Source organism: Vitis riparia, chromosome 1 (genome assembly GCF_004353265.1).
Source record: "Vitis riparia cultivar Riparia Gloire de Montpellier isolate 1030 chromosome 1, EGFV_Vit.rip_1.0, whole genome shotgun sequence".
In the NCBI taxonomy this organism is placed as follows: domain Eukaryota; kingdom Viridiplantae; phylum Streptophyta; class Magnoliopsida; order Vitales; family Vitaceae; genus Vitis; species Vitis riparia.
The window spans coordinates 10,807,118-10,832,880 of record NC_048431.1 but is presented as its reverse complement, the minus strand read 5'-3'; the positions used below and the strand labels follow the sequence as shown (position 1 = coordinate 10,832,880).

Sequence of the window (25,763 nt, the reverse complement as noted above, 5' to 3'; positions counted from 1 at the left end):
TCGTGATTATGATTTTTCCTTCTTTGTTGATTACTTCACACAAGTCTTAGCAAAAATTAACCCTATGCTCATTGTCACAAATTTGACTAATACTTAGGAAGTTTGCCTTGAGTCCATCTACATAGAGAACTCCATCCAACTTGGGACAACCAAGGATAGATATACTTCTTTTACCTTTCACACAAGCTAAGCTTTCATCCCTAAAGGTGATTGATTATACCACCATTATAGCCTTCAAAAAATGTGAAAAAAGACTTGTCTCCTTTCATGTGTCTAGAGCAGCCATTATCAAAGTACCATTCATTAAAGGATCTAACTTTTAGTGCAGTGAAAACAACTTGACACTTCGCCCTATCCTTTCTCATCTAGGTGGTGACTTAGAGGAGCTTTGTTGAGATTTAAACTTTTAATTAGGTTTATTTCTCTTTCATATTATTCAAGATGTTATTTTTAAGAGAATTAAAGTTATTCATTAGCTTACTTATTTAAGACTCAAACCTCTCTAAGAACTTAGTGTGGCATTTATTCTGAGTATGTCAAATTTTCTTGTAATGGGTGCATAGTGATGGATTTCTAAGAGATATAGTTTGGTTAGGAGTTTCATTTTTACCTTTGATAAGCATAGTTTCTCTACTAGTGGGAGTTTCATCTTTATTAACACACCCCAAACCTTTTTTTTCATCATGAATTTTACATTTATCAAGTATTTCATTAAGCTCTTTAGTTCTAGAGTGAAATATCTCATTCATGGATGAAAAGGGCTTATTACTTTTTATTTCTTAAGTAAGAACATTATTTTTCTCAAGAAAAGAATGATGTTCAAATTTAAAAAAATCTAATTTGATTTTTCATGCTCAACAACAACATTATTCAGAAAAGCAGCTTTTTGATCATCAATGAATTCATCATCACCATTACTATCACTTACTCTCATGCATAGATGCAACAAAAGATAAAAAGTCATTATAATCATACCTTTCATCTTCATAAGTTATGGAATCACTTTCCTTAGAGTTTGCGTCATTTCATGTAGTTTGCATATACTTTTTAATATCTTTGGGATTTGGGACTAGACAACAAATTGCAAAATCCTAGACCACCATAGTTAAAGCATTCTTTTTTCTTACATTTGGAGAAGCCTTTATCATTTTCTTTAGAGGATTTATTATTAGGTCTTTTTTCCTTTTCAAATTCTTGATTTTTGAAAATTCTTTTATTGAATTTCATGACTTTTTTTAATTCTTTAAACAATTTGAGCCAACCCATCATTTGTTATGTTATATGACATTTCAGTTTCTTTTTCGTCATTCTCAGAAGCCTTGAAAGCACAATCTTTAGACCTTTGAGAATTAGGAAAAGTCATCTCATTTGTTTGAATGGATCCAACAAGTTCATCAATCCTCATTGAATCAATGTTCTTACTTTCTTCTATGACGATAACTTTTGGTTTAAATCTCTTTAGGAGAGATCTCAAAAATTTTCTTACTACCTTTGAATCCGAAATAGCTTCTCCAAAGTTAAATGATGAATTAATAATATCACTCAATTTAGAATAAAATGAAGAAAGTTATAATTTTCATGCATCATAATATTCTCAAACTTAGTAGTAAGCATTTGCAATTTAAAAACTTTAACAACAGATGTACCTTCATGAGTGATTTGAAGTATATTTCCTACTTCCTTAGCACGAGTACAATTTGTTATCTTGCAAAACTCATCTAGACAAACTTCATTAAAGATACTAAATAAAGCCCTAACATTAGCTTCACTCCTTTCATTATCCACTTCATCCTATTCTTATTTAGGCTTAAGTTCTCTAGTTGATTTTCCATGGACATCAAGAATCAGTGGTGGTCCTCATCCATATTCTACTTAATTCCATACTTGTTTACCTTGCATTTTAAGAAAAAATTTCATTTGGGCTTTCTAGTAGGAATAGTTACTCCCATTGAAGTAAGATGGACTATTAAGAAAAAACCTAGTCTTTTATTGTTCCATACTAGACTTATAGGATCAATAAAAATTTTATTTTTATCCTACTCTAATACCAATTGAAAAACTAAAATCTAGTAGGATATCACCCAAAGATGGGTGAATAGGTGTAATTAAAAAAATTATGGTTTATTACACTTTACCCTCTCCCCCCTCATTTTTCCTTCCTCTAACCTGTATCGTGTTTTGCACATTACCCCTTCGAATTTAAAATCAAGCAATGTACCCTCCATGTTATATAATGACATGCAATGTATATTTTTTAATTCACGGTGTTACTTTTTTGGATAGGAAGGCATGTGTTGTCCGCGTGATTAAGGGCAAAAATGTTAATTTCTTTATATACCCCCAACCTCCAACTCTTTCGTTCTTCCTTCCCATTCGAAGCCCTAGAATCCCAATTCCACAAAGCTATTGTTGAAACCCCATATAATTTCTCTTTCTCAGTTGTTCCTCTTTGCCTAAGATATAGTTTCCCCAAATTTCCCTAAAAATTTCCTCCAATTCTCTAAATCATCAAACCGCAACTCGAACCCAAAAACCTTAACCCTTAATTTGGTCGAGTTTTATTTTCCCCAAAATTTTCCTTCAATTTCCTAAAACATCAAACCGAAACCCTAACCCTAAAATGAAAGCATAACATAAAATTTTAAACCCTAACATGAAAACCCCAACCCTCAATTTTGGCCAAGTCTTATTTTCCTCAAAATTTCCTCAAATTTTCTGAAACATCAAAATGAAACTCTAACCCTCTTTCTTGACATGTTTCTACCCATTAAAGAAATTTCAAGAGAAAGAAATACCATTGAATTCCATGTCTTTTCTTCGATGTCAACCCTGCATTAGTTTCCTTCGGCTTCTAAGGTTTTGACTTTGAGATCCAACACGAGCAATAGGGAGGACGGTCAACGGGGAAGAAGAAGGTTGGAATTTGATGTTTTAATATAACAATGACTTTTTTGTCTTCACTTAAAAAATGACACTTTTGTCTTCGGTCACACGGAAAGCACATGTGCCTTTCGTCCAAAAAAGTAACATCATGAGTCAAAAAATATACATTGTACGTAATTATATAGCATGAAAGGTACATTGCTCAATTCTAAATTTGAAAGACAATGTGCAAAAACACAGTTAGGTTGGGGGATAAAGCATAATAAACCGAAAAAAATTATAATGAAGATTTATAAGTTATGCCCAATTTTTTTTTTACCCTGCGAAATAGCAGGAATAACCATTAAATCCAATCAACCAATAAAATCAAGAGACATGCAAAACAAATATAAAAAATATATGCAATGGGCATATAGATTTTTACATGGAAAACCCTTATACTAACCGTGGAGATAAAAAAATCATAAGGTTTAAAACCATTGATCTAAATCCACTATATGATATTAAGTTACACAAATTTACTTGGTCGCTTCACTCTAAAGACTTACTCTCTAGTACTTACAACTTGATCCACGTCTACAACGCAATAACCTCTAATTGCTTTAGTGAATACACTTTAGCCTTGCTGAAATGATACAGGTCTTCAACCTTAGATTCACGAACAATCATTTGAATGAGAGATCAATAATGGTATGGTTTGTTTGGATTTTTGCTCAAAGAATCTCTTAGTATGTTGAGATCTTTAACCTTAGAAGGGTTATAATGAGGTATTTATAGGCAAATATGTTGTAGAAGTTCAATATCATAAGGTTTCCAAATATAATTTGTATGAAATTCTCAAAAATATTTTCTTAAAACTCGGAAAAGTAGGCATGAGTGCTTGAGCACACTTAACCATTGTTTGAGCGCCTTGGGCACTTGAGCAGTCTCAGCACTTGAGCGTTGCTACTCACTTGAGCATCCTTTGCATTTTAATTCCGAAAAAATATTATTTCTTTTTATACCTTATAGGAGTCTAACTTACCATAAGTCAAACTTTCTTAGACATACTTATGGCTTTCCAATTTGATAAATAACAACCCTAGATATTCCGTAAAGAGTAAATCACTTATCTAAAATGATTCTTAAATCCAAAAATAAACTAGAACAAAATTATCAACATACAAACAAGACTTAATGTCCTAACAATTGGAAATAAGCATAAAATGTATAGACTAAAGAAAGTTCTTTATGGATTAAAACAAGCTCCGCACACAGGCTTGATATAGTTGCATTAAGGCTTATTTTTTGAAAGAAGGTTTTCATAAATGTCCATATGAGCACACACTTTTTGTTAAAGTTGGGGATGGAGGAAAAATGCTCATTGTCTGCTTATTTGTAGATGATCTTATATTTACTAGAAATGATAGTGTCATGTTTGAAGTGTTCAAGAAGTCTATGATGATTGAATTTGAAATGTCTAATCTTGGTATGATGCATTACTTCCTCGACATAGAAATAATGTAGTTGCTAATGGAATCTTTATTTCTCAAAAGAAGAATGTGCAAGAAATTTTGGACGTGTTTTAAATGAAGGATTGCAATCCTATAGGCACTCCAACTAAGTTTAACTTGAAGTTAAATAAAGATCATGAAGGAAAGAAGATGGATAACACACTTTACAAGCTGATTGTGGGTAGTTTGATGTATTTAAATGTAACAAGACCAGACATAATAATGTATTCTTTGACTCTAATCAGTAGATATATGGAGAGTCCAATAGAAATACATTTGTTAGCAGCCAAGAGAATCTTTTGTTACTTGCAAGTAACTAAAGATTTTGAGTTGTTCTACAAGAAAGGTAAAAGATTATATTTGTTCAAGTTTACCGACAATGACTATGTAGGAGATCAAGATGATAGAAAGAGCACTTCAGGTTATATTTTATGATGAGCATATGAGTTGTTTCATGGTCATCCAAGAAGCATAGTTATTAATTTTTTTACTAATAAACTAAGAAAATGACAAAATATTCAAACAAAATCTGTCGCTAGGTAATTCAAATTGAAGTCCTTTGAGTTCACTGGGATCGAACCCACAGGATCAACGCCCTTCTATCATCTCGTGAGCATTTCTATGGGATGATCATGGTGACTGCGATGGGGACTTGTTATCTCGTTAGATGGTAGGAAAATAGAAAGTGATTTAAATGAAAAGGTTGATGAGCCATTAAAAAAGAGTAGTAAATGAGTAGCTGCCACGACCACCCAAAGCCCAGTCCCACATAATGGTCCTCAATTCCACCTTATTAATTCTCACACGGGAAAATTCAAAGATATGACTAGAGTTTTAAAAAATTAAAACATGATTTATATATTCTTATATATAAGCCACATGAATATCAAAGGTGTGTTGGTGAAGGTGGTGCAGAGGAGGAACCGTGAACTAGGGGAAGCGAGGGTTAGATAGGGAGAAAAGACAACTTCTTATAAGGGAGGCAATACGACGTCGTTGGTCATGTTGCTATCACTTATCGAACCATTTAGCTCAACTGCTCAACCAATTAAGCAGCAGGGGTCCACGAGGGCCCAAGTAGGCTGAACCAATCGATTCAGCCATCTGTCACATGCTGGCGTGTAACTCTCTCTCTGGCGCCAACACACATGACACACACTCTCTCCACCAATTTCCCAAGTGGGCCTGGCCTCCCCTCATCACTCTTTGTCTCAGACTGTTGGATTTTTGGGGGGCTTCAATTTTCAAGTCCGGTGAGATACAAAAAGGGAAAAAGAAATGCTTTGATTTGTTTAATTATGGGAACTGCCCATGGGCTTTTAGCTCAATCTCCATAATTGAGCCAGCTAATGTTTGGTCTTCCATTGAATATTTTGTAATGGCGTGCTAGCTTTTGACCTTATCACAAACTTCTTTTTTCACCATTTTTTTTTTGTGTCCAAAACAATGAGCAGTGTTAAAAGATGAAGCATCTTCGGAGTTACCTGCAATTTATTTTTATTTTTTTTATGTTTTTCCCAGACAATTTGGCTGTGTGAATTGTGTTGATGATTGAGGTTATGATTTAGGAGATTCTAGAAGTACCAGAAACAGACAAGGTTTTCATAACTGTAAAAAGTTGTATAGATAGAAGTGGAGGGGAAAGAAAAGCAATAATAGAACATATCACATGCACATGACCTCCATTCTTCTTCACTGGTTGCATTTTTTATTTTTGTTTTTTTTCCCAAGTTTTCTTTTTGTCATCATTGTGATCTTCTCACTATTGCTTCAGTGGATTGCTGAAATGCCCATGCCGGTTACAGGCCTTGTCCTCCACAGTCGGTGTTTTGTGGTGGTAGCTCTGTGATATTTCACTCCAAATTATGGGGGAATCAATAGTGGGGGCTCTAAAAGACGAAAACAAGGTACACCCATATGTCTTCTAACCAGTAAAAACGATCCATTTGTTTAATTTGCCTCAAATTATTGGCGTTTGGATTCCTGAATGATTTCCCGTTCATAATTGAAGATTTGCCATACTGTTTGTGCTGTTGTGAGTTGTCTTTCTGGTCCTTACTTGCAAAATTGCATGGGTTTTGGATTATGTGTTGTATAAACAGATGGGGGAGTCGGCTGCTTCTGATGATGTTCTTGAAGTGTCAGTGTCGTTTGGTAGGTTTGAGAATGATTCATCTCTATCCTGGGAGAAATGGTCTTCATTCTCCCCGAACAAGTACTTGGAAGAAGTTGAGAAGTGTTCGACGCCTGGATCTGTAGCTCAGAAAAAGGCTTACTTTGAAGCCCATTACAAGAAGATTGCTGCTCGGAAGGCTGAGTTACTGGATCTGGAGAAGCAAATGGGAACGGACCCCTTGGGATCAGATGATCCTAATTGTGGAGATCAGATCAGAAATACTGATGGGAATAATACTGAGTTTGATGTATCTAATGGTCAGAGTTCTGCAGAAGGAGTTGACCAAGACACCAACTTGATCAGTGTGGTGACTACCACCCATGTGGATGAGCCCAGTGAGTCAAATGAGGGTGCTCCAATCACCATAGAATGCCAAAGCTCATCAGTTGAGGAGGCTGAAGAAGAGTTGGATAGCAAACAAGGTACCCCCAAATTGAAGGATGGGGAAGAAACTGTTTCGATAAAGGAAGAGGCTTCTCCAATGGGGTCTCAGAATGCAATGGAACTTCCCCCAAGTTTGGACAATGGGACAGGGAACACTCCAAGGATTAAGAAGGAAAGACCAAAATTGGATCCACCAAAGGAAACTAAAAAGGTGAAGTGCTTTAAGTTTTTGCATAAAGTGGTTTTATAGGAAAACTAGGACTTAGAGACCACATCTCATATCTCTTGAAACTTTTGGCTGCCTGGATCATTTATGTGTTCATTATTTTTTAATTTTTGGTAATTTAGATTACTTTGGCGAATAAGGAGAGGAAAACAGCATCAGTAATGAAGAAAGCAGTATCGCCTATAGCCAAGTCGCCACAAATTTCCAAACCTAGAGATTCAAAGCCGACACCAACTTCCAAAATGATATCTTCATCACAGCCATCAATAAAGAAGGCAAATGGATCATCTTTACCAAAGAGCAAGAATCCTTCTGCAGGAGAAATCAAGAAACCATCTCCAAGGAGCAAGATTCCCTCTGCAGGGGAATGGAAGAAAGTAGCTCCTACTTCCCTGCACATGTCCCTTAGTCTGGGTCCCCCACATTCTGATTCAGCATCCTTAACAACGACCAGAAAATCACTCATTATGGAGAAAATGGGGGATAAGGACATTGTTAGACGAGCCTTTAAGACATTTCAGAATAGTTTCAACCAATTGAAACCTTCTAGTGAAGTTAGATCTTCTGTACCAAAGCAGGTTTATCTTTTCATTATGTTTGGACTACTTAATTATCTACTTTCATTTCCTCATTAAGTGCTCATGAGTAAACTATCAAATTTTTTGGTTCTTCAATTTCTGGATTTTCAGTTTTCAACCATCTTGGCAGGTGTCTGCAAAGAGCACAGAACCAAGGGTTTCCACTTCTATAACTACACAAAGAGATGAGGAAAGGTACTGTTTTGGAATTGCTTTGTGTCCACTTTTATATACTTGTAGTTGTGTTTTATGCATTTGTTGCCTGCATATTGACATTATGTCATCTACATGTGCCACCTTGATTAGTCCTATTTATGAATTGGTTGATGAAATTGAACTGTGAACTTTACGTTAATTTGCTTGCATCTTAAACAGTCATTTTTTAAATTTCTCTTGATCGGTATGCTGTTATATGCAACTTAAATTATTCAGGAGGTACTATCTGTTTAGAACGTAAAATGCTTAAATATTAGTTTAGAACCAACCATAAAATGCTTAGATACTTGTCAACCTTCTCTGATCTTGTTCTCAGATGATGACTACCTCTAATTATCCAGGAATGCTTTCATTTACAACTCTATTTCTTTTTTTGTCTTGTCGGCATCACTTATTTTACGAACATTTTTTGCTTGATTGTCCAAACAAACTGTTCTGTAAAACATCCCTTAATCTGTAGCCATCTTTAATAATTTCCCTTAGTTTTATGGGCATGCATCATTCAGAATTGTATTTTCTCCATTCTAATTCTAAGAGCAAAATGTTCTAGAAGAATGCTTTTCACATGATGAAGATATGAAAATCGGAGTTCCTTTTAAATTTTTGTTCAGTATTGTGTTGAAAGCTCAATTCTGTGTTGGTTGTTTTAGGACAGGCCGCTCAAAGCTGGTGTTGTGGATCAAAAAAACACCAAGACTGCCCCAACTTTTGGCTTGAGAAGTAATGAAAGAGCAGAGAAACGGAAAGAGGTAAACTTCTGCCCCATACACAACTTCCTTGACACTTAGAAAATATGTGGTTGTCTTCCATTGGCCTCATTGCTTAACATTTTGCTTCACAATTTATTTCAGTTTTTCAAAAAATTGGAGGAAAAATCTAATGCTAAACAGACAGAGAAAACACGCCTTCAATCAAAATCAAAGGTATAATATTGCTTTCTTGGGAGGCTGTATTATTTGCTTTTTGATGTTGATCATCTATGGGCTGAAGATAATCATAGATGGAGCAAGATAATTCACAGGAAAGAAAACTTTGTAGGAATTTTTATTGTATGGTTATCTATGGATGATTTCTCTTGGGTCATGAATATGACTAGATTTATTCAATCTACATATTTGTCATGGCTCAACACCCCATGCCTGATGCAGGAGCAAAAGGAGGTAGAGATCAAAAAGCTAAGACAGAGCCTTAATTTCAAGGCAACACCTATGCCAGGATTTTATCAGGGACAGAGGACATCAAAAGGCAATTTGAATAAGGTATGTGCTTCCTCCATACTTCCTGATTAAAATGGTTGGTTGGATAATTGATCCTCATATGATGAAAGTTCCATAATGAACAAGTTTACCACATATATGGAGGTGATGATGTGAAGATAGACCTTTTCCTTTATCTTGATAATATATTAATGTCATTAGCAACAATGTTTTTAGTGACGGTAGTTGAAGATGGTGAGCTAAACATGTCTATATTGTCTTTTTGTCTCAATTCTATGAATGACTCAAAAATTTTCTGTTCTTTTAGGTGAAAGGTGAAACAAAAAATGTAATTCTTAAGTTGAAGCCAACTTCTATTAGTGTTCCACAAGTCATTATTAGTGGAGGTAGATGAAATGGAGTAGCCCCGATTATCTTGCTTGTCTAGTAACATTGAAATTATTATTTGTCAAGTGGGCATGATATTCAGTGGATCAAAAAGAACATGATTGCCTCGTAGTGTTACTATTTTCAACATTTAATTTCTTTGTTCTTGGAAAGTAAGATCCATTCGTCGGCTAAAAAATATTGCACATCTCAACACTCCTGGATCATGTTTGTTTGGTGAATGAAAAGAAAACTTTTAAGCTTGAATCAACAGTCTTCATTTAAAATAAAAAATAAAAAAATTTTTAAATCTGAACCTTAGCACAACTATGTAGATTAGTGGGGTTGATCTGTTCTTTTTTCTTCAACAACAAAAGGCATTAAACTCGAATGTGGTTTCCTTTTTCTTTTTCCCTTTTCTCACCAACCAAATGGAAGGCTAGTGAGCCGAAAAGATGATGCCCCTGTTTTTCCAATCTCTTTTGGAATAAAGTTAAAATGGGCCATTTTGGGTGATGAAGAGAAGTATTTCATATGCCCAAGTGCTAAATTTTCCTCTTCACCATTTGTCTTACCTTCAAAATGTGTAATTATGGACCACTGGGAAACAATCTTTTTCTGAAGTCCTTTCTGATCATACTGTATCCCCACAAAATAAGCTCCCAGGCCAAGCAAGTTGGAGGGACCTCCTCAATGTAGAGTACATTGAGAACAAAATTAGAATTACTGAAGAGCATCATATATGCTTGCATTGAATTCATAGTGACTAGCAATAGGGACCAAAATATGTATTATGCATTCATATGAGCATTTCTGTGTGTATAACGAGTATGAGTGGCTTATTTTTATTATGATATGTGTCCGATTACACAGGAGGTTGCCAAGCATGGTTCATCATTGGCCTGAGTTTGACTGGTGAATCATGAACATCCAGATGCCATCATCGGCATTCAACATAAACAGCAATGGTGGAAAGGGGATAAATATATATACTTTGGAGGCAAATGTGCAAATGGAAAAGATAATTTCTTGTGGGCGAGGACCGATCCCATGGTATTGTTGCTCAAGTGATGGATGAGTTAGAGAGGCAGTGTCTCTAAAATGGGTACAACAGATGAGGTTTATGGTCAGTCTTGTTGGTTTGGTCAGTGGGAGATTCAAGAGGCCAGGCCTATGTACATCAGATAATAGATAGTACTCTCATCATCTTTGCTGCTGGTTATCTTTTCCTCTCACTTCTACTTTTGGAGAGACATGTATTTAAAAAATTTTTTTAAAAAAAAAAAAAAACAATAAGGAAAATGTTGTGTAGAAAAAAGTGTTTGTGTTGTTGACAAATTCTCAGACTGTTTAAGGGCATAGGATTCTTGTTGGTGGCACCTTCCTTCTTATATCGTACTCTGTAGTTGTATCATGTATAAGAGGTTATGATTTATGCTTCCAGTCAATTCTTGTAATACTAGATTAGATCATATATATGTACATTTCTGAAAATCATAAACTCATAGTCATGCAGTCTTAATTGGAAATCAATGAAGTGTAGGAGAGTATTATAGTGTGCCTTATTGAGTTATTGTAACGATGAAAATAAGGTTTCGGGTTACCTTTTGAAATGTCCAAAATTTTGATTTGATTATTTTATTGATAAATTTTTTATTTCAAGTCATGAATAAAACTATAAAAAATTGATAATCACTCTATTTTCATAGCATAAACGTCACAATGCCTTAACTTTTGTTTCCAAAAAAAGAGAGAGAAGAAATTCAAGAGAAATAAGTTTCTCGTAAAAACATATTCTTTCAAACTTTTTCTCGAGGGACTGAGCAAATGAGAAAGAAATTTTTTTTTATGATTATATAGGGGTAGTTTTTAGGTAATTTTAACTCCTAATTCCCAAAAATTGTTCTTCCATTTCTCATTTTTGTTGGGTCAATCCTCCATTTGTACATTCAAACCTAACTCCAACAAGTAAAAAAACAAAAAAAAGAGGGTGAGACCGTGAGAGAAGGTGAGAATTCAAGAAGAATTTCATTAACCATTTAGGAAAGTGTGGGGAGAGAGGAAAACGGTGACGTTTTAGGGAAAAAAAGTCGCTGACATTTTAGGGGACATGGTCTGAATTATTCACTCCACAGTCGTTTCTCACTGGGTTGTCGGTTGTGTTCCATCTAACCAATCCATGGAGTGAAGAAGCAGTCAATACAAGGTACGCGTTTTACTTTTACCACTACTTTATTGTTCTTATCCTAAGGGTTTTTTTCTCAGCAACCAAACAGAAAGAGCATGGAAAATTCTAGGGTACCTCTTCGATACCTACCCAAAAAGCTTTTCAAGCCATTGGATGGCCAAGATACATCTTGGCCATCCATTTTAAATTTGAAACACTTAACCAGTTAAGGGAAGAACCGGTTGTGGCATTCTTTCTTCCTCCATTCTCAACAATTTTGAGTTTAAATAAAATAAATATTAGATAAAAATAGAATTGGAAAAAAATAAAAAATAAAATGATATAAAATTTGAAAACATATTTATTAACAAAAAAAAATCATCATATATCATAATTACATTATTTTATTTTTAACAAATTATTAAACATTTAAATTCAACATAAAAATGAATATGGTAATATTTTAATATGAAATGAGTATTTTCATAAAAATTCAACATTTTGGTAATCATATGTAAAGTTTAGGTAATTAGATCGTCCTAATTTTTTTCCGTACTCTCCAATTTTACATTTTTTGAATTTAAGGTTTTTAAAGTTAAATTACAATAAAATAAATTGCTAATACTCTTTTAAGTTACTAATGATAGTATTTTCGCAAATAAATTTGTAATTTCAAAATTTTAAAACTAAAAATCAATATGAAAAATGTGATAAAAGTACCAAACATGTATTTATCACATTTTTGATACCGTTCTCATATTTTTCGTACCCTAAATTATTTATATTTTTAAAATTTTAGATTTACTTTTTAACTTGAAATAACAATAACATAATTTAATAATATTATTTTGAGTTATTATTGATAGAATTGTTAAAAAAAATTAAGCATTAAAAAATTTTTAAATTGGAAATAATGTAAATTATCCTAAAAAATTAAAAAATTAAAACACTAAAAAATTAGAGAGGATATGAAAAATGTGAGAAAAGGTATGAAGATTATGAGAAATCCTCACATTCTTCATACCTTACCTCACATTCTCCGTACCCTAAAATTTAACAATTTTTCGATTTTTTTCCACTTAAAAATATAAATAATATTGTTTATTGATATTAATCAAGCTTAGAAATGATGAATATTACTTTTAAGAAAATTAAAAAATTAAAACACTAAGTAATTGTAGAAGGTACGAATAATGTGAGGAATTATACAAATAATGTGAGGAATCCTCACATTCTTAGCACCCTTCGTCACATTCTCTTTACCCTCGAAAATTTTACAAATTTTCAAACTTTTCAATTTTTTTTTCCACATGGAAATATAATAATATTATTTATTGATACTAATTAAGCTTAGAAATGATGGAAATTACTATTAAAAGAAATTAAAAAAATTACTATTAAAGAAATTATGGAAGTTCGTACCCCATCTCACAAAGTTCGTACTATCTCTCACAAAGTTCGTACTCTTTCTCACAAAGTTCGTACCCTCTCTCACAAAGTTCGTACTCTCTCTTAGAAAGTTTGTACCCTCTCTTAGAAAGATCGTACACTCTCTTAGAAAGTTTGTAAGTTCGTACCCTCTCTTAGAAAGTTCATACACACTCTTAGAAAGTTCGTACCCTCTCTTAGAAAGTTCGCACCCTCTCTTAGAAAGTTCGCACACTGTCTTAGAAAGTTCGCACCCACTCTTAGAAAGTTCGTACCATCTCTTAGAAAATTCGTACCCTGTCTTAGAAAGTTCGTACACTGTCTTAGAAAGTTCGCACCATCTCTTAGAAAATTCGTACCCTATCTTAGAAAGTTCGTACCCACTCTTAGAAACTTCGTACCCTTTCTTAGAAAGTTCGTACCCTCTCTTAGAAAGTTCGTACCCACTCTTATAAAGTTCGTACCCTCTCTTAGAAAGTTCACATCATCTCTTAGAAAGTTCGCACCCACTCTTAGAAAGTTCTCTTAGAAAGTTCATATCATATCTTAGAAAGTTCGTACCATCTCTTAGAAAGTTCGCACCCACTCTTAGAAAGTTCTCTTAAAAAGTTCGTACTATCTCTTAGAAAGTTCGTACCCTCTCTTAGAAAGTTCGTTTCATCTCTTAGAAAGTTCGTTCCCTCTTTTAGAAATTTCGTACCCATTCTTAGAAAGCTCGTACCCTCTCTTAGAAAGTTCGTTCCCTCTCTTAGAAAGTTCGTACCCTGTCTTAGAAAGTTCGTTCCCTCTCTTAGAAAGTTCGTTCCCTCTCTTAGAAAGTGTGTACCCTCTCTTAGAAAGTTCGTACCATCTCTTAGAAAGTTCGTATCATCTCTTAAAAAGTTCGTACCATCTCTTAGAAAGTTCGTACCATCTCTTAGAAAGTTCATACACATTCTTAGAAAGTTCGTACCCTCTCTTAGAAAGTTCGTACCCACTCTTAGAAAGTTTATACCCTCTCTTAGAAAGTTCGTACCCTCTCTTAGAAAGTTCGTATCCACTCTTAGAAAGTTTGTACCCTTCATACCCTCTCTTAAAAAGTTCGTTCCTTCTCTTAGAAAGTTCGCTCCCTCTCTTAGAAAGTTCGTACCCATTCTTAGAAAGTTCATATCCTCTCTTAGAAAGTTCGTACCCATTCTTAGAAAGTGCATACCCTCTCTTAGAAAGTTCGTACCCTCTCTTAGAAAGTTTGTATCCACTCTTAGAAAGTTCGCACCCTTCATACCCTCTCTTAAAAAGTTCGTTCATTCTCTTAGAAAGTTCGCTCCCTCTCTTAGAAAGTTCGTACCCATTCTTAGAAAGTTCGTTCCCTCTCTTAGAAAGTTCGTATCCTCTCTTAGAAAGTTCGTACCCATTCTTAGAAAGTGCATACCCTCTCTTAGAAAGTTCGTACCATCTCTTAGAAAGTTCGTACCCATTCTTAGAAAGTTCGTACCCTCTCTTAGAAAGTTCGTACAATGTCTTAGAAAGTTCGTACCCTTTCTTATAAAGTTCGTACCCTGTCTTAGAAAGTTAGTATCCTCTCTTAGAAAGTTCGTACCCTCTCTTAGAAAGTTCGTACACACTCTTAAAAAGTTCATACCCACTCTTAAAAAGTTCATATCATCTTTTACAAAATATTGATGACAATTTCATAACAAATTACTAAATGCTCTCAATTTGATTAAAAATAACTCAGAAAAAAAAATTTAAAAATCTAGATATTATAAATCATTACATATTTAAATGTCATTTAACATGACATTTCTATCTACAATAGTTATATGTAAATGGAAAAAAAAAATCAAATGTTACATTTTAACACTTGTAATCACTTGACATCCTTCAAGACATATAAAGCTTCATCTTTAAATTTAATCTATGAACAAAAAAAAATTATATAAAAATATTAATAACAATTTGATAACAAAATTTTATAATAAACTCATAAAAAATTCTAAAATTGTTATTTAACATCACATTTCTTCCTACAACAATTATATTTGGATTAAAAAATATCAAATATTACCTTTGACACTTACTTGAAATCCTTCATCTTCTTCATATAATACAAATTTTAAATTTTCTCTCTCAAAAAGTTTTAAACTTAATTTTGAAATTTGATTCATCAAAATACATCTTACATATTATGTAATTTGGTAGTTGAAATTATTTAATTTTCATATTAAATTACTATCCTTTTTTATATATATGAATAATGAGAGTATAAGAGTAATTGGTAGGATTTTCTTTTTTTAGATAGAGTTAGGTAATGCATTAAATAACAAATTATATTTGATAGTTAATAATAAATTATAAAAAAGTTGTAATATTTAGATATATATGAAATGCATATAATTATTTCTCACCAACAAGTCATCTTTACCGGTTTGATAAGTTTTTATAAATTTTCATATTTTTATTGAAGTCAAATGTGGGTAGGTACCCCAAAATGAAGGGTGGGTACCCTATAACAACCCAAAGAGCATTAGTCGTCGTGTCCTATTCTTACTCCGACAATTTAAACGCTGCATTTAATGAAATACCACTTCCTCTTTCCTTTCTGGGCCTTTACCTAATACTTGGAGGACTGTTGAAGTCATCATTTTTCTGCATTTTCAGTCTACCATTTCGCATAAATTTTACCCAATTTGGTTGTGGTGACTCCTAATGAAACCAGTAACTTGCCCAATTAAGAAGCATGCTCCTTCATGGGTGTGGCAAAGTAAATGTGTACTTCAATGATATGCGATTGTCATGTCTTTAGATGTGTAAGACTGGTTTTAAATTGAATTGATTTAGTTGTTTCTTGCTCATGGTAGTTTTCTTCTTTGTTCAAATGTGCGTCTGTATTTGTATAAAAACTGCAACCAGTTTTAGGATGTAGGACTATGCGGTTTGTGCAATTGAATAGATATATAGGTTGTATATAGGCGTTGCCTGAATGTTCTTGTGTATAAGTTTTGTGATTCTAGTGACCAAATTTCAATTGATTTAGTTGCATATAGCTTAAATTTTGATTCTTGCATTATGTGAGAAATTATGTGTACTTTGTTTCCTCTGGTGGGGTGCCTTTCCCCAATTGATCTGCTAATCACTTGGGATGGACTTGGAAAGTTTTTAAATTTTTATTATTTTAAATTAATTTTCTAGGAACACCAATATGAATGCTTTGCCTGAGTAATTTATGTTATCAGACCAAATCTTATGGTCTTCTACATGGAATATCAACTTTAGGTACTTTTCATTCTTCATCTATGAATACCAAAGACATATTGAAATCTCTTGCGTTAAACTGGGATATTCCACTGGGATATCTCATATCTAGATATCATTTTTCCTGAATGTGGCAAAAGCATTGGATGATGTTTGAATTTGGCCCATCAAAGATTCTATGTTAACCACCGAAATAGGGTTCATGTTTATAATTCTGCTATGTTAATATTTTTAAGTTATTATTTTCATACTAATTATTTATGTTCAAAAATATGTAAAGACCACTGAACAATGAACACTTATCATAAAAATTGGTCATATGCAATTTCTTAGCAGCCTAAGATTCCATGAACTAGAAACAACTCAAAATGTTTGTTGTAAGTATGATATGATTTTCCTTAGGTTTCCTCAAGAGCTTGAGGCTACTGATTTGGAACCAGTTTCTAAGCTTTCTGGAGCATCCCAACACTTTTGTGAACTTGAAACTATAGCATTTCGTCCCTTTGATCATGCCAATCACATTTCTTGATTCCTGTGGCTGCTAAATGTTTTGAGTCTCCTAATATCCTCTTCCTTTCCAACAACTTAATGAAAAAGGAAAAACTCAAATGAACAAAACTAAGAACTTTAATGCAATCACCTTTTTACAAAAAAATTGAAAAAGAAAAAATCAACATGTTCAAATAATCACTCACTCTTATACTTCCATATCCTGTACTTTGGATCACTTCATCAATGTACATTAATTTATTCCCTCTTGTGGTGTGATCTATTCAGAACTCATCTTCTGAATCACTAGAAGAAGAGTTCCTGGACTTGTCTGACATGAAATTTGGTGGCAAGTTTGGAAATTTCACTGGAATTCTTGATGGTGGTGACTTTGTTGATGATGACCCCAAATTTGTTGTGGTTGTTTTCCTCCGTTGTAGATTTCGAGCAATATCAACACAGACCTGATCGACCATACCCAGGAAATTTTTTACTATAACAAATAATTGAACCGGGCTTGCCTCTTTGTTCTTTGAAGATCGTGGTTGATAATATTCTGTTGTTCTCCTTACCAGATCCATTACCCTTGTTTGCTCTTCTCTCACTTCCCTTAATTCTTCATCAGATGCTTTGAGAAAACTTTTCATCTTCCTCAAAAATCCTCCATCACTGTTGGCAAATTGTGCCACAAATTGCTTGATTTCAGTGGAATGGGCTGTGAGAGTTGAACATACGCCAGCAAAGGCATTGTAGTCTATTACAGCTGCTTTCTTTACATTAGAGAATTCAGCACTTAGGCCTCCTACCACTGGTAAACCAATCATTATGTATTCCTTTTCTCTATCCTCTCTTGATGTTGAGTTCTCAGAATACAGACTACTGTTGCTGCTGCTCTGACTGCTGCTGCGACTCAAGCTGCGATTTCGGTTCAAAACACAACGTTTTCCCTCAGAACGGACTACTTCTTCCACAACAAAGTGAAGTAACGTAGTTTTTCCATCAGTGCTTTTAACATCAGAAAGCTTTTGAAGAGCAGCAAGGTTAAAAGCGTGGGCATTCCCTCTGGAAGTTCCAGCATTCATGCGATTGCCTGCCTTGAGTATGGCTTCCAAAAGTTTTAAGAAAAGTCCTCGAGTTCGAAGCTCCTTGCAACCCAATTCAAGTGTTTGTAAACATTCCCTGAGATGGAGAATCTCTGAGTCATAATTCAATCTGAAAAACATGGCACTGAGACGATCAAATGCTGATGGAACAGCTTTTAGGATATGGTAGAGGAAGGATTCAGCATCAGCCAGTCTTGTGGGGTCTCCCTTGAATGCAAGGATTTGGGATTCTTCTTCTTTAGTTGGGGCAATTTTTGTAAGCTTTTCAAGAGTATCTGCATTCAGGTCTTGGCCCTCGATGAGTGCGTTGAGGATCTCTTTTCGCGAGATTGCTAAAGATCGGAGCACAATTGCTGTGTTTTGGGACTTTCGACTATCAAGGATGAAAATCTGAGCCGATTGACTTGAGCTGGCACCATTTGGGTTGTTATGGTTTCTTTGAGGAGATCTCCGATTAGTAGCAACAAATCCAAACAGTGCTTCCATGAGGTCACCATCGAAGCTGAGAAATCAAATGAAAATTTCAGAAATCCAGTAAAATACCAAACACAGGTGGTTATATAATTCAAGAGACCAAATTGGAATAATATTATTACCTGAAAGAACCGCCATCAATTTTGTGCCACACCATTGAATGATCAGCGTTAGTGTTCACTTTATCCCAATGCAATGGCTTCAGCGCCACCTGACCATTTCCAGTCCCTGCCTTGCTATATCCAGATGAAGACTCTCCTAGTTTACTGCCATTAGGCACCCCTTTGGGCACCGATGATGCTTCTTTTGTTGATGAAGTAAAACCACCTGCCTTAGGTGGTGGTGGTGGTGGTGGTGTGGGATTTATCTTAGCTGGGATTGGTGGTGGGGGAGGTGGTGGAGGCCTTGGCTGCCGTGGAATTGCCAATATAGGTGGTGGTGGTGGTGGGGGAGATGTGGATGGTTGAATTGATGATTCTGGTTTTCCCACAGCCTCAAGAGAAATCTCAAAAGATTGTGACAAAGGAGGGGGGGCTGAAAACCGATTCAGATTTTCCACTTCTTCTTGAACTTCATCATAGGAAGTTGAAGACTTCCCTCGTAGCAAAGGAATTTCTTGTATAGGCTCAGGCTTTGCCCTCCGATCTCCATTCCGACTCATCCTTTTTTCGTCATCTTTCAGATTATGTAGAGCCTCTTTACGGAAACTATTCTTCCTGTTTCCCTCTTCAAGCTGCTTCCAATAAAGCACGTCCAAACCATTCTCATCAACAATCAGCCCCTTGAGATTTCCATTGAATCTTGAGAACTCAGTATGATGCACCACATGTTGACCACCTTCTCGTGGATCATTACCCTCTTTCTGTCTTCTCCTCCTTGCAACCGTGTACCTTTGGAACAGAAGGAAGAACAACCCGGCAACAACTATTGTGCTGGCTGCTGTTGCAGCGACTGCCTTAGCAACAGCATTGCTTGATGATGACTTTGATGATGGCGGTGGTGGCGGTGACAGCAACAGTGGTGGTGGTGGTGGTGGTTCTATGGGAGTTGATGGTGGGGAAATTTGAGGATTGTCTGGAGTTGGATTTGGAGGAGGCTGGAATGGATAGAAAGTTTCAATATTCCGAGGGGAATTGGGTTGACAGGCAGATAAATGAACAAGAGAAAGGAGGGGAACAAAAAACAGGGAGATGAGATGCCATGGCTGAATTGCAGCAGCCATGGAGAAAAGTTTAGAAACAATTGCAGAGAGGATTAAAACGGACTCTGTTGCTCTTTTCTTTATTTTGGGCAATTCTAGTTGATGTTTTGTCTTGTGCTTTTTGGGGTTTGGTTGTTGACAGTTTCAAACAGGAGTAGTTATTTGGGTCCGTTCTCATTTTGGTATTTCCCGGGCTTTTGTATGCAAAAAATGACAAATGCTCATGTATGGGTTAAGCTAAATGCTGCAATTTAGTAATAGCATGTGACTATACTATATAATTTTGATTAATAAATTGTGAAATCATAGGGAGGTGGCGGATATGCAGGTTTACTTTGTCCAAATCCGTCATCCAGTAGGTGAGGTGTTGAACTGGTTGTTTTGAAACTTTCTCGACAGTGGGATGCTGCCGTACTGTAAATCACGGAATATTAAAGTAGAAGAATTAGTTAACAACTATTACGATTTCTTGCAAGTCACATTGAAACTTTCTTAATAATGGGATGCTGCTGTAAATCATGTAATGTTTTAAGTAGAAGAACAAAATTAACAACTACTACTATTTCTTGTCATAATGAGCGAAGGTCAGAAGGAAGACTTCCTCAAACTCCAGTCACGTAATCATTTGTCGTAGTGGAGTTTGACTATGTAATCAGCTCGAAAAGTCTACACGTTAGATGGTAGCAAACGAGGGAAGGGAAGACATTGTCAGCCATCTGATGTAAAGCTGAAAATGGGTCTCATAATCAGTTTCACTGTCAAAGGATTGGGATGGCCCAAAGAGAGTATTTGTTAGGGGCATACCTAAAGTATTCGGTCAGGAATCTTATCCAATGCATTAAGCTTGTGAAATGTAGTGGTTGAATTGGAAGGAAGCAATCGCAAATTTGGTAGTGATGCGCTACCTATAATGCTGGCGCTTTAAAGCTTGGATGGTTGGTCAATTTACTGACTCTTAAATCTCAACCTGGTGTTTGCGAAGAGTGCTTTGTTGAGGTCAATAAAGGAAGAAGAGTGCTTTGCTGAGGTCAATAAGGGAGGAACCGAGGAAGAGAGCTCTGCTGAGGTCAATAAAGGAGGAAGAGAACGCGCATAGCTTTTACTGTGAAAATGACTTGCATTGGTCACAGAAATTGTAAATTTTATTAGTAGAGAGTTTCCATTGGTGGTGGATTTTGAAAAGGGAAACGACAAGAGCTTTTGGGTACCTTTCTTTGGGAACGTTTTCAAAATTGATTTTGTGATTTGATATATATGCCCTTTGGAAAAGACTAAGGCATTTATTGAAAAATATAAAGGAATACAAACAATGGAATCAAGTACAAAGAAGAAGGTGAAAATGCAAAACAATGAGACCTACAAGTCCTTTTACTCGAATTTTAATTTGACGTGTTTCTAGAAGCTGGATTCTCTTTCTCTCAGCAAAGCTGACCAAACCCATAAATATGTTGTGGGCCAAAGCGTTTTAAATTGGAAAACAATTATCAACACGCTACCAAGGATACCTTAATCAATGATTTTTCTCAAAGTCTTTTAAAAATTTAATAAACTTGTTATTTATTTTTATTAATATTAATTTTGTTTTTTTAATGGTGATGAAAATATTAAATTTATTTTTTTATCTTTCAAAAATAGATAATTAATCCTTTAAAAATGTTGAAATTATCCCTATCTCCGATAAAGCATTTTTTAATATAAATCTTAAATATAGAATCCAATTGTATAAAATCGATGAATATTAATCATGAAATATAAAAGATTGCTTGTGTGATGTCCCAAAAGCTCCTGTTGTGGTGGGTTGAAGTGGGGTTTTTTGGCTTTGATTTGGTGGGGTTGGGTGGAGAAGATGGAGTTTGATTTCTACATGAGTCTCAATTGAGTTTGGAGGATTTTTATTTTATTTTATTTTTTATGAATATGAGGGCGACCACGGTAAAACAAATTCAAACTTCATCCCCATTAATGCTCCATGTTCATTTATCCTATTCTAAAACCTTCTCATAATATATATATATATATATATATATATATATATATATATATAATTATACAACTTTTTGCGTGTGTCGTGTTCTTTGTCTAGCATGGGTGGTTCATGTAGCTGGATGTCAGTTGTCATTTTCATAGTGGTTAGTCAAGTGCCCACTTCAATCCCAATATTGATTTTGGAATTGGGTCGGTCTAAAACTCTTGGTTTTTTGTTCACTGTATATGGGGAATGGTAGTGTTGTAAATAATTAAACAAATATGGATAAAGAAACAGTTACAACAAAGTAGGACCGAGACTCTTGTTATGTCGTACAGAAAAAAATTAAAAATTGATTATAGGGTAGAAAAAGGAAACTACTTATTTAGATAAAAATAATATATTTTCTAAAAATAGAAAACCTTATTCATATCCCTTTTTCTATTTTTATTTTTATTAATATTTATCAAATGCAAATAATAGTAATGGTAAAATTAATATTTATCAAATACATGAGATTGAGATATAATTTTTTTTAATCTAAACTGTTATTTTTATTTTAAAAGAAAAAATAAATATAATATAATAAAATTTATACACACAAAATTCGATTTATGAAATTAAATAAAAAATAAATATCAACAAATTTATATTTAAAAGAGAAAAAAATGTGGGAACACTCTTTTAAGATGTTATTTTTCTATAAATAATTTTTTTTATTTATATAAAATTATAAATTAAGATAGAATGATTTTAAATTTCAAACAATAATTTGAATTTAAATTTTAAGTTTTTTTTTAATTTAAAACTTATTTATTTTCTAATTATAGCATGTGTCATAAAATTGTGTGTTTATCCTTTTTTGTTGTTTATATTTATAAATGCTCTTTATTTCATACCTAATTTTGATATTTTTTAAAAAAAATTGCAATTAAAATATAATTTCTTTTTATTTTAATTTGATAAGAGTTAGAAATTTCATTTGAATATAATTATTATTTTAGTTTTTAATAAAAGTTTAGAAATATTGTATTTAAAAAAATTATATTTAAACAAGATTAATACATTTTTTTATTTCTTGAAATTTAAGGAAAAAAAGTTGTCAAACAAATAATAACATATGCTTATTTATTAATAAACTTAAAATTTTAGAAAATTATTTGCTATACTCACCGGCTAGACATAAGTTTATTTATTAAATAAATAAAAATAATTAATTAATTTTAATTTGTTTTCAAGAATTTTTTATTACAAAATAAATATATGCATAGAGATGTCATAACATTATAATATTTTTTAAAACACAAATGCTTAATAATACATAAAAGTTTAAAAGTTTTGTTTTATTTTTTACTAAATTAAAATTTTTATATTTTTTATTAAATAATTTAAAATACATATAGCATTAGATTTATTACCCATTTGTTCACGTGCCTTGCACGTGGAACAAACCTCATTAACCAAAGCATGGACTCTTTTTATTTGATAGGGAAAATAGAGGCCGGCAGGGCATGTAAGGCAAGACTTAATATTAAATTGGAGGCCCAATTTTTTTTATTTTAGCTTTGATGGGCTCCATTTTGGGCCTTGAGCAAGACATTTAGAGCCAAAATACCTGAACAGCCCCAGCCCTAAAAGGCTAAAACGAACATGTGTAAAAGGGGAACACACGAAACCAAACAAATGGAAGTTGGTAGTGGTGCACAAGAAGGTGCCTGTAATCAAATCTAAATCTAATTGGTGCTTTATGACAACATAACAGAATAGATGGGTGAAAATATGAGAATAAGTAAGAGGAGGAACAAACCCCACACCTAGAAAGAAGCATTCCAATTGAAAGTGCCCTGTCTTTCCATCTATTTATTATCGTGTCCCTACGCTATGGGCTCCCGTCTAAGGGTCTTTTTTTATATGTGCAGGCTGTCATTTGGGTCCCAAAGAGACAATGGGGGCATACACTGCAGTTTTATCCCCTAGCTCGTCTATTAGGGAACATCTCTAACATATCCACTTTCATATCCTCCAATATTTTTTTTAGCACACAAACTCACCCGCACCACCCTCCCTTCACCAAACCATATCTATTGATTCAATTCAACGGCACCCACAAATCCCCAAAATTAAACCACTGCACCGTTATTCCATTCAACTACAACAGATGCCGTCCAATTTAGGATTGAGGGATAGGATCCGTTTTAACAAGTGAATCAGTATTATAAATTGGTAGCTCTCAGTCATTAAGAAAAAAAAAAAAAAAAACCAAAAAATAACAATGCAACAAAAACCGTTAAAAGGCAGCGGGTAATTGCAGGGATTACAGGGATTGCAGGCTTTTTTTCCCGGGTGGGGGGAATGGAGAATGGAATGATCTAATCACATGTGGAGGTTTTGAGCCGTCTAGTGGGAGAGTCTAACGACGTGGGAGAAGATGGCGCTGACCATGATGAGCATGATGAAGATATGGACGGTGGTGATGATGATAAGGATGGAGAGACATCGCATGCCTCTCCCAGCTTTCTTTTATTGATGCCTCTGCCCTCATTGCCATCTCTGTCTTCTCTGGTCATGTAATCTTTCAGCCGCTTCACGTCCGACAATTTTACGGGCTTTACTATGAAATCCTCTGCACCTTCCTCCAAACATCTGCTACCAACAAATATATTTATTAAAATAAATAATTAAAATACAGGGTATGTCTCAAGCGTGCGATATAGACCTGTCTATTCGCGTTAGGATGTTTTCTGATGACATGATTACCACCGGAGTTTCCCGGAAAGTGGACGATTCCTGTACACAGTAACAAATTTGAATGAGCTTAAAAGAAGTGAATCACAGAATCAGAAATTTCAATTCATCAGAGACTAAGTTTTTATATTATTTTATTTTATTTTTCCTTTCCTTTCTCTTAGTTTTTCTTGAGAAAAATGCAAACCAACATGCTGTTTGAAAATACTGGAAAAGGGGACAAGACAAAAACCTTGATCTTCTTGAGCAATTCATATCCAGTCATTCCAGGCATACAGTAATCAGTGATGATTAGATCCACTTTCAAACCCTACAAACATGTAGAGTTAAAGAATCAGTAAAGCATTTCCATACAAAATGATTTTCAAATTGACTAACAATCAAAATTGAATTTTGCTGTAATCACTCTTACATCAAGACCAGCTGAGTTCTTCTCCTCATCTAAACCAAGAAATTGCAGAGCTCTCCTTCCGCTGTCCACCGCCGTCACTGTAGCATTTCCCCAAAAGCCAATTTAGGATCACTGACCAGTATTACAACCGAAACAACGTAACAAAAATGTAAAAATTTTTTAGAAAAAAATCAATATACAGACCTTTACAAGAAGAAATTTTGAGCAGTCGTTCAATGACCTTTCGGTCAACTAGACTATCATCAACAGCGAGAACATGAGCCTCTTCTTCAGAGTGGCCAGGTGAAAGATCGAAACCACCGATCTCGTCCGGCATGTTTCGCCGAGAAAGAACACCGCTTATCTCCATATCCAAAATCAACTCAAAAAAAAAAGAAAAAAAAAGATAAAAGTGTTGAAGAAGAAGAATGAAAACAGGGTTCCGTGATTCTGTGGTTTAGCTTTTATACGGCGTAGGCCTATCTGTCTCTGTCGATTGTGTGTTGCTCTCTCTAAAACGAGTCCCTGTCTCAAATCTTTCTCTCACTAAGAAATCTGAAATCTACTTTTATTTTAAGCTACGCTCAGATTCTGAAATCCACTTTGGTGCGATCTCCATATCTGTCCACCTGTCCGACCCTTCCTCTCCAAAATCTCTAGCGATACGAGATTTTGGTCAATATCGCAGGGCATAGGAATGAGAGGTAGTTGACCTTGGTCAAATGGAGGACCACGCCGTCAATTTCGCTGTTGGAAATGATCAACACGGCTCCCGAACCAGCGGCACCTCAACCCTTCTTTGGCCCCCAACAGTAACTACACGCATTCAGAACTCGGGTTCTCAGACCACTGCTTTCATCAACGAATATAAAGAGTCTTCAGTCTTCAGTCTTCACCCACCATCCTTCGAATTTAACTTTTAACCCCATTTTCTTTTATTTTTTACTTCAGCCTTTTCGATTTGATTGGCACACTTAAAGTAAAGTGACTTTTTTTCTAACCTTTCTTTTTTTTTTTTAAATCTAA

The 25,763-nt window shown here is 34.5% G+C and overlaps 3 protein-coding genes across 6 annotated transcripts; 1 reads left to right on the top strand and 2 right to left on the bottom strand.

Annotated features, from left to right (window-relative positions):
- The first annotated feature begins 5,763 nt into the window (after nt 1–5,763).
- LOC117918413 (protein WVD2-like 7) lies at nt 5,764–11,097 on the top strand. 4 transcript variants are annotated; one of them, XM_034835053.1, is made up of 8 exons: nt 5,829–6,283; nt 6,479–7,147; nt 7,285–7,740; nt 7,871–7,935; nt 8,612–8,705; nt 8,808–8,879; nt 9,105–9,215; nt 10,413–11,097. In XM_034835053.1, exons 1-8 carry the CDS (start codon nt 6,242–6,244, stop codon nt 10,443–10,445), a joined length of 1,542 nt encoding a protein of 513 aa, XP_034690944.1. In that variant the 5' UTR covers nt 5,829–6,241; the 3' UTR covers nt 10,446–11,097. The 4 variants fall into 4 exon arrangements, with proteins under 4 accessions (XP_034690968.1, XP_034690959.1, XP_034690953.1 ...); XM_034835062.1 differs by lacking the exon at nt 8,808–8,879 and having other exon boundaries at nt 5,776–6,283; XM_034835068.1 differs by lacking the exons at nt 9,105–9,215; nt 10,413–11,097 and having other exon boundaries at nt 5,771–6,283; nt 8,607–8,705; nt 8,808–8,851.
- A 5,875-nt stretch (nt 11,098–16,972) lies between these two features.
- On the bottom strand, nt 16,973–19,796 carry LOC117911230 (formin-like protein 4). Its single transcript, XM_034825516.1, has 2 exons — nt 18,557–19,796; nt 16,973–18,462 (listed from the first exon to the last, which is right to left on the bottom strand). The coding sequence occupies exons 1-2, from the start codon at nt 19,654–19,656 to the stop codon at nt 17,142–17,144; spliced, it is 2,421 nt and encodes an 806-aa protein (XP_034681407.1). The 5' UTR covers nt 19,657–19,796; the 3' UTR covers nt 16,973–17,141.
- A 3,790-nt stretch (nt 19,797–23,586) lies between these two features.
- Nucleotides 23,587–25,501, bottom strand: LOC117911310 (two-component response regulator ARR6-like). The gene is made up of 5 exons (XM_034825633.1): nt 24,942–25,501; nt 24,759–24,835; nt 24,579–24,656; nt 24,318–24,388; nt 23,587–24,244 (listed from the first exon to the last, which is right to left on the bottom strand). The coding sequence occupies exons 1-5, from the start codon at nt 25,105–25,107 to the stop codon at nt 23,971–23,973; spliced, it is 666 nt and encodes a 221-aa protein (XP_034681524.1). The 5' UTR covers nt 25,108–25,501; the 3' UTR covers nt 23,587–23,970.
- Between the last annotated feature and the right edge of the window lie 262 nt (nt 25,502–25,763).